Source organism: Panthera pardus, unplaced genomic scaffold (assembly GCF_024362965.1).
Source record: "Panthera pardus isolate Hobbes unplaced genomic scaffold, ASM2436296v1 HiC_scaffold_16, whole genome shotgun sequence".
Lineage (NCBI taxonomy): Eukaryota > Metazoa > Chordata > Mammalia > Carnivora > Felidae > Panthera > Panthera pardus.
The window spans coordinates 12,658,605-12,674,953 of record NW_026526721.1 but is presented as its reverse complement, the minus strand read 5'-3'; the positions used below and the strand labels follow the sequence as shown (position 1 = coordinate 12,674,953).

General features: G+C 53.7%; 1 protein-coding gene across 4 annotated transcripts in view; it reads right to left on the bottom strand.

Moving 5' to 3' along the window:
• Positions 1-16,349, bottom strand: part of URB1 (URB1 ribosome biogenesis homolog) — an 83,141-nt gene that overhangs the window by 30,170 nt on the left and 36,622 nt on the right. For all 4 annotated transcript variants that reach the window (XR_002072713.2, XR_008422423.1, XM_053903137.1 and 1 more), the window contains exons 20-28: positions 14,922-15,140; positions 13,978-14,157; positions 11,247-12,102; positions 10,234-10,435; positions 9,369-9,555; positions 6,749-6,807; positions 4,504-4,697; positions 3,386-3,496; positions 2,908-2,971 (exon numbers count right to left, since the gene is read on the bottom strand). Coding sequence is in view for 2 of the 4 variants with exons in the window: in XM_053903137.1 (XP_053759112.1) it covers positions 2,908-2,971; positions 3,386-3,496; positions 4,504-4,697; positions 6,749-6,807; positions 9,369-9,555; positions 10,234-10,435; positions 11,247-12,102; positions 13,978-14,157; positions 14,922-15,140 (2,072 nt within the window). In the remaining 2 variants the exon portion in view is untranslated. The remainder of the gene's footprint in view (positions 1-2,907; positions 2,972-3,385; positions 3,497-4,503; positions 4,698-6,748; positions 6,808-9,368; positions 9,556-10,233; positions 10,436-11,246; positions 12,103-13,977; positions 14,158-14,921; positions 15,141-16,349) is intronic.

Sequence of the window (16,349 nt, the reverse complement as noted above, 5' to 3'; positions counted from 1 at the left end):
CAGCCTTCTGGCCGTCCCTGCCTCGAGTCTTTTATAGAAACACCTCGGCCTTTTATGCCACCAACACCCATTACAGCTGCCCCCAAGAAACCACCTTGCCTTCCTCCTCCCTCCCTCCCTCCCTCCCCACTACCTCCTCCCCACCTCCCCACTGCTAGAGGATGCTCCCTGAAAGCCCAGGTCAGAGGAGGGCCATGTCTCTGTCCCAAAATGTCTATCAGCTATCTTGTTGCCTGGATGGAAATGATATTATTTCAGTCTGATATTTAAAACCCTTACCAACCAGCCTGTCTAGCTTTCCCACCACCTTGTCCCTACACATATCCTGTGATGCACAGAAGCTGACCTCACCGTGCCCAGAAATGTATGACTTTCCCGACTCACAGCCATTGAGACACTGTTCCCTCCACATGGTGTCCCCAGGCTCCGCCACCAACTTCAGCTCCATCAAATCCCTCCAATGCCAACCCTGTCACGAAGCATTCCCTGGTTCCCCTAGGGACAGGGTGCCCTCACGTGCCATAACTGCCGGCCTTTAACACCAAAGGCCAATCAAAAGGAGTTACACTTACAACAATCTGACCCCCTCAACAGACAGCAAGACTGTGTCTTATTCCTCTAGGTATTCTCAACAGTGCTGACCCAGCACCCAGCCCTGGCAAGGGCTCAATGAACCTATCTTTGAATTCTCGATACACGCTCATTTCTGTGCAGATCAACGACAGTCATTCAAGTCAAAAAATAAATAGTCTGGGGCGCCTGGGTGACTTCATTGGTTGAGTGTCTTGACTCTTTATTTTGGCTCAGGTCTTGTTCTCATGGTCCCTCGTGAGTTTGAGCCCTAAGTCGGGCTCTGCAGTGACAGTGTGGAGCCTGCTTGGGGTTCTCTCTCTCCCTCTGCCTCTCCCCTGTTCATGCTCTTTCTCTCTCTCTCTCAAAATATAAACAAACATTTAACACATAAATAAATAACCTTCTTTGCGAGGCTGTTCCCTGGTGAGTAAACAGGCAAGCAGCTAACAGACTGGATACGCACGTCGAACGGGCACCATTTACTAGCATGAGATCCGTCCGCCGAACGTCCGCAGGGCTCCTGTGTGGCTCCCTAGCTCGGGCCTGCTCCTCCAGGGACGGATGTGACATTCACGTTGGCTCTGAGGAGACTCTTCTGTTACTTCGCCGCACAGAGTTGTGCGAGCACCACCTCCCCTCTCCTGGGCTGAGAGCCGGCGGCTCCCATAACCAGCTCTGACCCGTCCTCCTCGGGCAGCCCATTCAACTTCCTTCACTCTCGAAGACAGAAGGTGTTCTGAGGCCCAAGTGAGACTAAAACGGCTCTTTCTTCCCTTTGCTCTCCTCTCCCTTACGTACACGAGGACCATTTATTTATTCCAGAAAGGGTACAGGTGATGCGGCACCAATTCCAAAGCAGTAGGTGAGGCCAGTTCATTAGGGGAAGGAAAAGAATGTTTATTCAAGACCTGGGCATTCTTAAGAGATAGAAACGGTTTTTTTTGTTTTTGTTTTTCCTCCTGTGGGGGTTGGGTGGCTTCTCAGCTAATACTGCTTTTATCTTTAAATCAAAAAGGGGGGGGGCAGCGGGGGAGGGCACCTGGGTGGCTCAGTCGGTTGAGTCTAACTTTGGCTCAGGTCATGATCTTCAGGTTCATGGGTTCGAGCCCTGTGTCAGGCTTTGTGCTGACAGGTCAGAGCGTGGAGGCTGTTTCGGATTTTGTGTCTCCCCCTCTCTCTGCCCCTCCCCTGCTCGCCCTCTATCTCCCTCTGTCTTTCAAAAGAGAATAAATATATATATATATGAAGTATGCCATAGAATACTTCAAAAAAAAGTATTCCACCATGAAAATTATCTTTTTCTCCCCTCCGCAGAGTTCCTCCCGAACTATTTATCTTGGCCCAGTTCACTCACTTCCTGCCTTAACACACCAGGCTCTTCTTCATGTACATACTGAGCAGATGTTAGGGAGCGGGCCCTAAATGATAAGGAGAAAAGACCATGTGAGGGCAGCACAGAGAATCTAAGATGCTTTCCATGAGCAGCTCATTGGACAAAAGTCCCCTGTTAACCTTGACCCTGAGGGGGGCATGGCCCTCAGGGGAAGGCACCAATCTTGGCCCCTCAGGCCAAACCTGTGCCGCCCAAGGACGCAGCCCCTGGGGACTCGGGAGGGACAGACAGAGAGGCAGACACAGAATGAGACAAACACACAGGGACAGAGACAGTCCAGAGACAGACCAGCACCCGTGTGCACCGAGAGACACAGGGAGAGTGGATTAACATCCAGTCAGCCCCCCACTCCTCTCCCCAGCAGCGCCTTGTCAAAGTCACTCCCATCTGAAGTAAAGCGTGAGAAAAATCAGCCAAACTAGATGCTCCAGCTCGAAGTGAGTTTGGGGGCAGGTCTGTGACAGTCAGGAGGGTGGCCCCGCCAACGCAGCCCTGCCAACAGGCGAACCTTGGAGCATGAGGCCGAGTTTTCATGAGAACCGGTGTGTGTTAGGGGAGCCCCATCCATCTCACCCTTCCCCCGAGAATCAAAAACGTATGAGGGGCGCCTGGGTGGCTCAGTCGGTTAAGCATCTGACTTTGGCTTAGGTCATGAGCTCACGGTTCATGGGTTCGAGCCCCGCATCGGGCTCTGTGCTGACAGCTCAGAGCCTGGAGCCTGCTTCGGATTCTGTGTCCCCCTCCCTCTCCGCCCCACCCCTGCTTGTGCTGGGTCTCTCTCTGTCTTTCAAAAAATATGAATAAACATAAAAAAAAAATTAGAAAAAAAAAAAACAAAACACATGAGAGAAGATCCGGGGAGCCTGCTGTGCGCAACGAGCCCCAGTTTTGGGGTGGCCCCTTCAAAGCCTGCTGCTCACACCCCCAGGCCCAATGCTCACCTGAAGTTCGCAAGGCTGAGGTCGTTCTGTTCATACGCCCGGAGGAGAAGCAGAATCTTCTGGTCTAGAAGTCAAATCAAAGTCCATTTAGAAAACTGAAACCCTCACATGCTCCTTCCACTTTAGAACACTGCCTGGTCCCCATGCACTCCCTGCTCATATGGCCTGGTGCCCTCATTCTCCCTGGTTATACCACCTGTCCTGTCCCCTCACACTCCCTGGTCACATGGCCTGGTCCCCACACACTCTGGTCACACCGCCTGGTCCCCTCTCACTCCCTGGTCATTCCACCTGGTCTCCTCACAATCCCTGGTCACCTCACACTCCTTGTCACATGGCCCAGTCCCCACACGCTCCCCGGTCATATCGCCTGCCTGGTCCCCTCACACACTCCCTACCTGGTCCCACACACCGCACGATCATATCGTCCGGTCCCCACACACTCTCTGGCCATACCACCTACTCCTCACACCCTTACCCAGGACACTGAGAGTGGCGCCATAGGCCCCAAGGAGCACTGAAAAGTGACTGCTTTCACAGACAGAGGGACACAGCTTTACCACCACTGACATCAGATCCACCAGCGCTTCTGGAAGAAAAGAACACTGAAATGCACAACAGTGCGGGGGGATGTGCACACAGAAGAAAAGCAGAGGAGGAAGCATTTCAGGGAACATTTAAGTGACTCGAATATCCTTCTCTGAACAATACTGGTCTTTGGACTGTGCCTCGATCGTCTTTTGCTTTTGTTTAAGATAAAAAAACACGTCTTCACAATGGTCTCTCTTCCCAGGTCTTTGACAAGCCGCCATCACCCTCTTCACTCCCCATCCCACCAAAGATTTTAAAACCTAAGCACTTTCCTCCATGGTTACATCAGCGAAATCTCTAACACATCCCTACTCCTGCCTAACTAAAGGGTGGGGCCTTTCTGCTTTTCCTACTACCCACACCAGTAACCTGGGTGATGGTTTCGTCAGCTTAGCACTTTATTACAGACCGACCCCACGGTGATTTCTCCCGGTTGGGCATGTTGTCTCTAAGCAGAGCGTGGCTTCAAGAGGACAGAGCCCTTCAGACCGTCTCGTCTGACCTCTCCCACAGCCTACACGAAACTCAGGGTCACAGGGGCTAAAATAAATGCCACTGAACTAGGGGCAAAGCTTCAGAACCTGGGCTTTCAGAGACCTTCCTGGTAGGGAACTGTTAACAGGGACGTTCGCACCCTTCACCCTCAATGAAAGTTTCAATCTTTTCATGAAAGCATCTCACACAAGCAAACAATTCCTCCCAGGGCAGACACCCATCTAACTTCCCCTACTTCCCAGATTATGGGCCTGCGATACGGCAGTAAGACCTTAAACGTGACTTCTGTAATAACAGACTTTGAAGAAAGGTCTGTGCTTGCTGCTTGACCCGAAGTCAGAGGGAACACTGCTTCAGCTTGGATTTGATAGAAACAAAATAGCCTAATGCCATATTGGTAATGCTCCTCAGCTCCGGAAACACACAGGTGCTAAACTCTGGTGCACAGCGAGCTCCACGAAATTAGGAAATAAAATCTATGTGAGATGAGAGGGTGGGGTGAGGGGTCACCTTTTACTTGACTGTCTGGGTTTTCCTCTTCTTCAGACTTGAGTAGAGTCGGCAAAAACAGAGAATGCTGCGTGAGCATCATGTGGATCGCCGGAAGCTGGGTGAGCTGCGTGCACACGGGGTTTTCCGGAAGGTACAGGCGTTGTATGGCAGCATGGAGGGCCTTTAAAAACATGTGGTCCTGATACCGAAATCTAGGAGGCAAGAATCAAAGGGGGAAAGAGCTTCATAAAGGGGAGTTTCATTTCACAAGAGACAAGAAAAAACTTTTGATGTTTTATTAAGAAACATCTCTAGGGGCGCCTGGGTGGCTCAGTCGGTTAAGCATCCAACTTCGGCTCAGGTCATGATCTCACAGTTTGTGGCTTTGAGCCCCACGTCGGGCTCTGTGCTGACAGCTCAGAGCCTGGAGCCTGCTTGTCATTCTGTCTCCCTCTCTCTCTGCCCCTCCCCTTCTCCTGCTCTGTCTCTCAAAAATGAATAAACGTTAAAATTTTTTTTTAAAAATCTCTAACACACCACAAAGATGGGAAGTCTACGGTGCACATCCATATCCCCATCTCGATTCTACTGCTGTCGCTCCATTATACTTGCTTTATCACCCCCCCCCCCCCCCAGCCACCCACCCATCACAGGGGGTACTTCTGAATCAGGGCTGGGGTGCATTTATTTTCCTGATAGCGCAAACACCACACGAACTTCCTGTTTAGTTCAAAAGTCAGGAGACCCAGGAACAGCCAACCCTGAATAGAGATGATGCTCGCTGCCCAGCCCACCTTGCCAGGTCAGCCTCCCCCTGTTCCTTCCATCCTTCCAGCTACTCAATATGCCCGTCCAGTGGCTCAGAGGCCCTCTCTGTTTTAAATCCCTCAGAACCCCCTGAAGGAACGAAAGCATCGTGCTCTAAAAAAGGGCAGCTTTTTAGTCATATGTGAATGATGTTGAGAATCACTTAGCATATAGTGGGCATTCTAGAAATACAAATTAACTGAAGACCGAACAAAATGTCACCATGTTGTGATGGTAATCCATGGCTGTCATTAACCTGTAACCCACCTTCACATCTTTCTCTCCTCTCAGGTATTGTATTTTCCTCTGCTCCAAGTTGGTGAATAACCAGGGAAACGAAAATTACAGGTACAACAAAACACTGTTTCACGGTCATCCGCTTGCTAAAAACTAGAGTCTGACCATATCAAGTGCTAGTGAGGATGTGAGGAAACACCATGCTAGGGTGGCTCAGAAACTTTGGACAGCACGTTAAAATTCTAGTGAAACTGAAGCTGTGCCCACACTAACAGACAGCGAGTGCCCCACCCTGAGACAAGCCGGCACAGGGCGCTAAGAAAGGCATCCTTCGGGGCAGGAACGGGAGGGAGGGAGGGAGGGAGGAAGACGTCCGCCAGCCGGGGACTGGCTACATCGACAGTGGTGTGGTCTTAAGACAGAATTCTGTACCCCACCCCGCAGTATAAGCAAATGGACTTAGGACTCTGTGTAGCAGCAAGGGTAACTCAAAAACACTCGGGTGCCAAAAAGACAAAGGACACACAATGTGAACGTGTACAGAACGCTAAGCAAACTAAGTAATACCATTACTGTTTAGAGACCTGCCGGCGTGCAACCAAAGTACCAAAACCGTCACAGCCATGACAGAGCCTGACCTCAGAAGTACGCTTTCGGGGGAGGGAAGAGAATAAATCGGGACAAATACAGGAAGTGGTCGGTACTTATTAAATCTGGGTGCTGCTGTGTTATCCTCTGCACATTTCTGGTTTCTAAAAAAACATTTCATTTAAAAAAAAAAATTTTTTTTAATGTTTACTTTATTTTAGAGAGGAAGACAAAGCACGAGCGGGAGTGAGGCAGAGAGAGAGAGGATGACACAGAATCCGAAGCAGGCTCCGGGCTCTGAGCTGTCAGCACAGAGCCCGACGTGGGGCTCGAACTCACGAACTGGACCGTGAGATCGTGACCTGAGCCAAAGTCTGACGCTTAACCGGCCGAGCCACCCAGGTGCCCTGAGGATTTCATTTGTTCAAGGCCGCTTCTCTCATCATCTACAGAGGCAGACTCCACGTCAACGGGCAAAGCATTCAGCCTCTCCACAGTACACCTCGTTATCTCTGCCAACGGAACAGGGCCTGTTCCGTCACAGACACGGTGCCAACAAGCTCCCAGGCTGGCCCTGCGGCGTGCACTCACACCCTTACCGGATCGCACCGAGAAAATGAAATCGTCTTACTTGAGTCCGGTCTTCACAAATTTCTGCCAATCTCCAGGATCCACTTCATTAAGGAAATTCTGTGAATAAAACAAGCAAGAGATATACAGGGAAGACTGTCCTTTCGTTTTTGTTTACGTATATATTTTTTAAGTTTATTTTGAAAGAGGGAGAGAGAGCACGCACGTGCAAGTGCACACACGTATGAAAGCGAGGGTGGGGGTGGGGGCAGAGAGAGAGAGAGAGAGAGAGAGAGAGAGAGAGAGAGAATTCCAAGCAGGCTCCGTGTTGTCAGTCCCAAGCCCGACGCAGGGCTTGAACTCACGACGAGATCACGACATGAGCTAAAACAAGAGTCAGATGCTTAACTGACTGAGCCACCCAGGCGCCCCTTCAATTAACTTAAAGAATACAGAAATTAAATTAGAGTCATTCGGCAAATACGGAATACACCCAAGCAATCTACAAAAGCATGTGGTTGCTTCTGACTTTACTTTTTTTAATTGTTTTATTATTTCTGCTAGTAGTTCTGTCAAGAGCTACTTGTCTATGATCATGAAACGAGTAGAAAAAAATTTCTTAACAGTCGTGTTATTTTTCCCTTTGTCCTCCATTTCAGAAGGTACTAGATGACGGCACCACACACAGGTCCAGCCACACACGGCTCCTTAAACACAGGACAGCACGTATCTGCAGAGACCTTTGTACCGCTAGTCGAGCCAATGCAGGTCCGCAGTCACTGACGTAGAGAACATCTCCAAATATGGCACAGTGTTAAATCAGAGGGGTGCATGTTCTCGAGGGAAGGAACTTTCTGGGACGATGTAAAGCTTCGGCAGGAGTGTGGGCACAATCGTAGGTACGTTTGTCAACATTAAACTCTACTTAAGAGCCTGTATTTCACAACATGAAAATTATTCCTCAGTTAAAAAAAAACAAAAACAAAAAGGGCTGGTCTGGGTGGCTCAGTCGGTTAAGCACCCACCTTTGGCTCAGGTCATGATCTCACGGTTCATGAGAGCCCCACATCTGGCTCTGTGCTGACAGCCTGGAACTGGAGCCTGCTATGGATTCTGTGTCTCCCTCCCTCTCTGCCCGTCCCCAGCTCGCACACTCTCAAAAACAAATAAACGTTAAAAAAAAAAAATTGTTTTTTAAAAGGGGGGGCTGGTGAGGCGTGCTGACAGTGGGGCAAGCTGTGTGTGCCTAGGGGCAGGGAACACAGGGGAACTCTGTACTGGCTGCTTAACACTGCTGTGAACCTAAAACCATTCTAAAAATGTTACATCTATTAAAGAGGGAAAAAGAAGAGAGAAAGAAAGGTGGGGGAGGAAGAAGGCATGCCTGAAGAACACAAATCTTCATCGGCTATCAAGCCGGCCTGCTGGGTGGGGGGCTGACCATGGGGCCGCACAGGAGGGTCCACTGTCACCTGTGGTGGGGGAGCCCAGCACCCTCCTCTACGCCCAGCTCTCTGTAGATATCAGGGATGTCCCTTCCTCCCTCCTTGCATTGACATGTTTGGGCTCCTGTGAGCCTCGAATGCATAAACCTGTAACAATGAATTAAGACTGAAACACAGGTTACAAGATCTCTTAATACAACATAAGCACACTGCTTGATCTATGACCTATAAACATTTATCACACAACTGTCACTTGGGGTTATTTTCCTGAGGATTACTTTTTAAATTTTGGGTGCAGGGTTTTAACACGAGTCACAGACTCTAGGAGTTTTAACACAATTTGACACCGTGCATTGAGAAATAATGCCTTCACTTCAGGATATTATTTCTGTACCAAAAAATAATTTTTTTAAAAAAGTACACTTCAACAGGAGGGAATAATGGCCAAAAATAAGAGCTGAATATTTCCAAATTTTATGATAGCCCTGGGCTCACAGAGCCAAGAAGCTCCATGAACCTCAAGCATAAAAATCTTAAAGAAAACTACACTAAGGTACACCATGATCAAATTGCTTTAAAAAAAAATCCTAATAAAAAAAAATCCTAAAGGGGAGGGAACAAAGATAAGAATGACAGATTTCTTATCAAAACCTATGCATACCAGAAAACACTAAAGCCACTCTTTCAAAAAGCCTAAAAAATATATAAAATCTAGATTTTTATGCCCACTGAAATTCTTCCCAACTCATTCTGAGAGCTGTGTTACCTGTTCCTAAAACCAAAGAAAGACACTGCTAGAAGATAAAATTACAAATACCCAACATGCACGAAAAAATTGTTAATAAAACATTAGTATGTCAAATCCAGTAATATGGAAAAGCCATAATACGTTATAACCATATACGTATATCCTGGTAAAGTTGGGTTAATGACTGAAATCAATTGATGAAAGTCATCTTAACAGAGTAAACGAAAAATAAGACCACACGACCATCTCAGTAGAAGCGAAAAAGTGCCTGAAAAGATCCAACATCCGTGGCTGGTACAAGGAGGCCCACTGTTTCAGGGCTGCCTGTCACCTGCCGCTCTGCCTCCCAGACACGGCCCGGCCCGGCTCATCTCCCTCTACTTTCCATTCAAGCCACCTAGCCTGGGGTCCATCTGTCCACCTTGGTCTATTTCACTCCTTCCCTTAAAAATGTAGCCAGGGTCCCTAAGAAAAGGAAAGACGCCTACCAACAGCTCACTGAATCTCAGCAGCATCTGCCTCTCCTGATCCTGGGTGCCGTCCTGGCCTTGCTGGTCACCACTGAAAGACACGACCAGCCATTTTACACAGGACGCCAACAGAGTCCTCCTCCAGGCACGCAGCTCTTCTGCCGACCCGTCCAGGACTGCAGACACGGAGTCGGCCACGCTCCAGCTGCAACAGACAAAAGGCACGAAGTCAGAGGGATGGCCTCAATCCCTCCAGCTTAAGTGTTACCACCATCACACTGGGCACCTGGGACTGGTGCCCCGAGTCCCCTGCCCCTACGACACCCAAAGACAGGAATCACAGGCCGCCCCGCCTCCTTGCTCCAGCGTCACAGAGGTACCAGCGTTTTTACAATTAGGGGAAACAATATCAGTGCACCAGAAAAAAAGGTAACATTGTCCTGGCTTCGCCTAAATGAGACTATCTCAAAGTCAGCACTACTGACATCCTGAGCCAGACTCTTCTTTCTCGCGGGGGAGAAGACGGGACCGTCCTACGCGTAAGGTATTTAGCAGTACCCCTGGCCTCCACCCTCTAGATGCCGGAAGCAACTACCCCTCACTCACATCACGATGATAAAAAAATGTCAGATGTTGGCAACGGTCCCCTGGAGGTGGCAAAATCAGCCCTAGATAAGAACCGCCGCTCTCAGGGAATCAGAACCAACCATCCGCTTATGGAGACGCGCTCGCTCCAGGCAGGATGGCTGGAGGCAGACTTCTTGTAGGAAGTGCCTTGTCCCCGAACGAGCAGGGAAGCCATTTCTCACTAGTTTATGTAAAAACTACAGGGAAAAGTGAAGCGGGGAGAGGAACGGCCGTCAGACAATCTAAGCCTCCATACCTCTCATGCCTGCCTGGGGTCTGAAGCAGGCTAGGCAAACGGTCCATGAGGATACCAAGGTCCTTGGCTCTTGCAAACGGGACCAGCTGGGCCAGGACCTCGTGATGCAGCCCAGACCCTGGGGGCCCATCCGCACTGAGAAGCCTGGTCTGTAGCTGCCTCCACAGAGCTTTCCTCAAGACGGGAATGACAGCAGAGGACACTAGGCAGAGACAAAAAGGACAGTCACATACCACGCTGTGCTGGAGTTAGCGTGCAGCAGCTCACGGAGCCCGTGGCTAACCCTGAGGCATCTTGTGACGGGGAGAGGTCACGCTCGCACCTTGATGTCGGCCAGCGCGGGAGTGCTGATGCCGTGCAAAGCGGCAAACACAAGGGCCGGCAGGTTAGACGCCGACCAGCACAACACACAGGTCACCTGGTCAGTCAACGCTCTGACGCTGGGCCCCGAGCACAGCGCCTGGCTCGATGCTGGTAACGAGCGCGTGAGTACCAAAGCCCTGAACTCGCTCGGGGTTCGTGCCTCGAGGACACGGGAGCTGGAGAGGCACGTGCGCAGCGGTGCACCAAGAACCGCTGACTCGCCTGAAACTCTACTACGGGTGGAGCGAAAGGGCTGAGCCCGAGCTGCCCGGACTCCGGGTAAACTCATGGACGCTTTGGCGGGGGGGACAACGGGGTGGGACAAGGACGGCCATCCCGAATGCCTCCTCTGGCCCCGGTGCGGCTCCCTCCTGGACCCACCCCTGCCCCCTTCCCGTGGGGAGCTCAGGGTGGGCAGGAGCGTGGGGGCGGCACCTCAAGCCACAGGCCCAGACAGGGGAGGGGTGGCGAGCGACAATCTCCCCGCTTTGTCAGTGTCCAGAGGCAGGTCAGTCAGCGGCTGAAGGAGCAACAGAACTACACCACAGCCTAAACGTGGACGTTCCAGGCGCGGCAACGGATCTGCCGCTCCCACCTCCCCATCCTCGGACTTGACGCCTCCAGCTGCCCGACGTCACCGGTTCCCGTACCTCCCGCCGGGCGTGTGAAGCATCCCCACGTCCTGCAGCGGAGGTACACGTGGACGAGGGGGAGGAAGTCGTCGAGGCCTTCCTGGAGGCAGAGTCCCGAGCCGGGCCGCCCGCACCACAGCTCAAACCGCAGCAGGTGGGTGGAGCTCAGCCGCACGAGTAGGGCGGCGGTGCTCAGGGCCGCCTGCGTCCGCCGGGCCAGGCAGTAGTCCAGCACGTCGACCCCGACCACGGGGACCAGCACGGGCTCTCTCCGTAGAGTGTGGAGAAACACGGCGTCCAGCTCGTCCACGGCCAACGTGGGGAGCAAAGCCCCCAGGCCTTTCACAAACTCAGAGGCCCAAAGGAGCTCGCTGCTCTGCAGCTGGTCCTGGGGGCTGCGGGTCAACAGCTGGACCAGGGTCTTGCCGAGAGCGTTCAGGTGTCTCTCCTTCCCGGGGGACTTCAGGGGTCCCGGGGCCACCAGCTGGGCCTCGGGCAGGCTCAGCAAAGCCAGGGTGACCTCACGGAGCTGGGCGCCCTCCATGTACGGATGCAGCTCCCGCAGGGCCTCCAGCTGCGGGAGGGTCTCTGCCCGAGACGTGGTCCGGCCCGCCCTCCTGTTCTGCAGCTCGTTCAACACGCTCCGGGTGATGGCCTCCGAGTACCCGGCCAGGAGGCCCAGCTGACGGATGCTCCGGAGGATCGGGGCGCTCGCCAGCAGCAGCTGCAGGACCCCCGCACTGAGCTGGGCCGCCAGGAGCTTCACGAGGATGGGGCTGAGGGCGTGCGGAGGGAGGGCCCGTCGCTCCAGGGCCAGGTACCAGCCCTCCAGCGTGGGATGTCTGAGGATGGCCACCAGCACCTCCTCCAGCGTCTGAAATACGGCAACAAGGCACAGACCTCACTCGCGGCCCAGGGCCAGCGGGGAGTAGGATGAAGGGCAGGGAGGAGCATTCCTCAGCCACCCCATCCCCCGGCCCGAGTTCTGATGCCCTTCTCGGGGGTGCCCCGCAGCACCCCAATCTGAGCCCATCACACCTGTAACCCGACTACAGCACACCCCCTCCCCGGGGCGACTGTGACGGCTCGACCGTGACTTGGCGGGGGCCCCACCCACACCGGCACGTGTCTGAGGAGTTCAGCTTGAGTGAATTTACTGCACAGCGAAACTGCTCTCCAGTCCCTCTGGACAGGGGACAGGCTGTGTAGGAAAGCCGAAATGTGATGAAGGCCAGTCATCTGGACTCCGCTCAGCAGCCCCGCCCTCCAGCATCAATCTGACTGGGGGGACGTGGGGATCTCCCGTCAACCGGAGCGGCGTGATCACGGTTTGGGAGAGACCCCGCGCCTGGAACAGCAGATGGGGACACAGCTGCAAGACCACGGTCTGGAACTAAAGGTCACGTTCCAGGAGGCTGAGCCTTGAGTGAGCCCTGGGGAACTCGCTCGGACCCAGCACTGGGTTTAAACCACCGAGCACAAAGCAGTGAGCAGCCTGGCCGGGTTAGGGAATGATCTTTGTAAGCAGCCTCGCGGAACAGGGTTCCTAGCCAACAAAGTCCTAACAACAGTCCCCGAGGACGGGAAGACGCTGTCCTTCCTCCTTCACTCATCAAGGAAGGAAAGAGGAATCCATCACACCTTCCAACAGAGCTGCGCCCGTTAAAAACGGAAAAGCGTGGGGCACCTGGGTGGCTCAGTCGGTTAAGCATCCGACTTCGGCTCAGGTCATGATCTCGCAGTCCGTGAGTTCAAGCCCCGTGTCGGGCTCTGTGCTGACCGCTCGGAACCTGGAGCCTGCTTAGGATTCTGTGTCTCCCTCTTTCTCTGCCCCTCCCCTGCTCACACTCTGCTACTCTCTCTGTCTCAAAAATAAATAAACATAGGGGCGCCTGGGTGGCTCAGTCGGTTAAGCGTCCGACTTCGGCTCAGGTCATGATCTCGCGGTCCATGAGTTCGAGCCCCACATCGGGCTCTGTGCTGACAGCTCAGAGCCTGGAGCCTGTTTCAGATTCTGTGTCTCCCTCTCTCTCTGACCCTCCCCCGTTCATGCTGTCTCTCCCTGTCTCAAAAATAAAATAAATATTAAAAAAAAAAAAACACACAAAAAACAGAAAAGCGTGATTTCATGTTAGCACCGCCCTGCCCCTGTCAAATGGCTCATAGGTGGTCCTGCCGCCCCAGCCACCTCCCGGGAAGTCAACCTGGAGATCAGAGGAAGGGGGCCGTCATTAGACTGTGAGATGAGGAACTTGTTTGCAGGTGAGATGCAGACTGAGAGAGAAGGGTTCACGCTGGCCCCAGCCCCACGGAGGCCGCACAAGGTTAACAGCAGGACAAAGGCCCCTTCTCCGAGCTGCAAGTTCCCAGCGTGTATTTGCTGGGACGAGCCGCACCCACTGCCCAGCCTTTATTCGACACAGGCTGCAAATGTTCAAAAGAAAAACATTCCTCCTGGGTTTCTCAAGATGTTCACGTCTCCCGGTGTAAGGAGAGGGGAAACAAGTTGCAGGGAGGGCGAGCGGGAGCAGGGAACCGACTGGAAAGAGAAACGCCCACTGGCACCATGCTCATCTGTGGGTGTGGGGGTCACGGATGGCTTGCGGCGTCTCCTCTACGCTGCATTTCCTCGTTTACCTGCGATGAACGCGTACTTGTCTAGGGCCAGAAGCAGAGGGAAAGCCAGGGTCCGAGACTCTACAGGAGAAGGCTAACAGGAAGGAGACCCACGGAAGGAGGGCAGCGGTACCTTGTCGCTGGCCAGCTCGAGCGAGGCCACGGACTCCACGTCCAAAAAGAGGTCGGATTCGGCCTGGGCGGCCTCGCGTTTCTGCCGTTTCTGCGCGTCCAGCCGCGCACAGTGGACGACCAGGCGCCTGAGGAGGTCCAGGAGGAGCTGCAGGACGGGGGGCCCTGCGCTTCGGCCCAGCTGTGAGGATGAGAGCCACACACACGAGAGCTCAGGCCAGGGAAGGGCTCCCAGTCGCCGCGACAGTGACCGAGTCCCTCCGCGACCAGAAGGTGCCGTGTTCCCAGAAACAAGGACTGAGGAGGGAGGCAGGCCGGCGCGGCCGGTCCTTACGAAACCCCAACAACCTCAAGGTCCTTTCTCAGGAAGAAGGGCGCCCTCAACCTTCATGAAGGAACCGGGTTTATTTTGACCAAGATGAGGAAAACGCCAACTAAAACTCTGTAAACCACACTGGAGACAGAAAGCTCACCAACGAACTAGTAAACTAACGCTTCTGAGAGAGGCAGCATCTGGCCGCGCACCGGTCCAGTCTGCCGTGGGAGGGGCCCTGGCCCGACTGACAGCTGCCCCAGCAACAGAGGTGGGCCATGCTGTCTGCGCCTGCTGAAGGTCCAGAATCTGCAAGTGAGGCCCGCAGAAAACGGGTGCCGCAGCCGCCTCTGCACGTCTGCTCCGGGAGGGGGAGCAGCCCGGCACAGAGGGGCGGTGAACCAGCAGCCCAGGCTCCCAGCTGTGGGGAAGCGGCGGGGGCGGGGAGGAACCTCCGTGGCCCTGCGTGTGTCACATCGCTAAGTCCCCTTGTGTGCAATGGGGTGACGGCGAGACTCCAATACTCTATCGACACGGTCGCTGGGTCTGGACTCGAATGACAGGCGGCCACCCTGCAGGCAGAGACGTGGGAGCACGCAGGGGCTGTGGGCCCGGGGGGGAGCAGCGCTCACCTGGCCGAAGGTCTCCACGGTGCTCCTGATGTAGAGCAGCAGGTGCTTCGCCGAGCGCAGGACCTGGTGCATCGGGAGGTGCGGGAGGGTGGCCCCCAGCCGCGCCTGAACCTGCTCGTCCAGGAGGGCGCCCTCGCTCTCGTAGGCCGTCTGCAACAGGGCGGAGAAGGAGGAGGCCGGAGGACCCTGGGGGGCGAGACTGCCTGGCGTCTGAAAGGGCTTGGGAAGGCAGCAAAAGCCCGGGCAGAAGGAAAGAAAAACCACCACAGATGAACAGGGTGCACGGTCTGCTAAAAAAGGTACAGGGTGGCGTTCACGACAAGGGGACGTTTCACAATTGTGTCCTCAAACTTAAAAATATGTGACTGCCCGGCATTTTATTTAAGGAAGAAGTTAAGCCCAATGTTTTCAGTCACACATCCGTTCCCAGAGTGCGTGAACACGAAGGCACTGGATCAGGAAGGTGCTCACACATGAGAACAGACGCCGCGGGCCGGAGCCATGAGGGGCGCTCACTTGACTCTGAGGAGTCACTGTGGCTAATCACTGCAGATCCTGTAAAGGAGCCAGCTCAGCAAGCTCTTTGCCTCCCAAGGCCCTTGCCAGGAGCCTTGGTCAGACTATCTTGTCGGCAGAAAAACAAGTCAGTGGACAGAATGAAAAGAAATTTCCGGAACTCCACCTCAAACTGAAGTTGTTAATCCCTTCTACGATAACTGCCAAACTGCCTTCGTTACTGACCCCACGTGCCTTTTATTACCGTATCTCCACAAACACTCCGCTTTCTAAAGCCAACAAAACCAGGTCACGAGGCCTGGAGACACAGCAGGTCTCCGGGTGGGGTCCCTGGACCAATCAGCAGGGTCGCCCGGGACCGGGTGAGAAAGGCCAATCTCCAGGCCTGCTGCGGACACGCTTAGCCAAACCCACTCAGGGTGGGGCTCAGTGACCATGTCTGAACAAGCCGCCAGGGGACCGATGTCCCCTCCGGGGTGAGAAGCACTGCTGTGACCTACCCACCAGAGAGTGGACACCTTCCTTCGAGTACCCGTGAGACACAGCACTGACCTGCTAAGCTCTGAACGGCTACATCCGATTCTGAACCACAGCTGAGCCTGCAGGGGAAGGTAGCAGCGGCCGGGCAGGACTGCCTGAGCCGAATCCTGACCACCCCCCCTCCCCCACCACTGCTGCCTAGTGGTGGAATGCCTATGCCTCAGTTTCCCCATATGTGTAACGAGCACAGCAGGTCCTAACCCTCCCCCCAGAGGTGCCGTAAGGATTAAATGCCTTGAATTACACGTAGTACCCTTGGTACCAGGCCCCGACGAACGGGAAATGTGCCCTCAACAGAAGCATCTGCCACAAGTTATCACAAGACAAAGAGGTCCCCAGCCGCCTGCTTTTTCACAAACAGCTAACACTTGT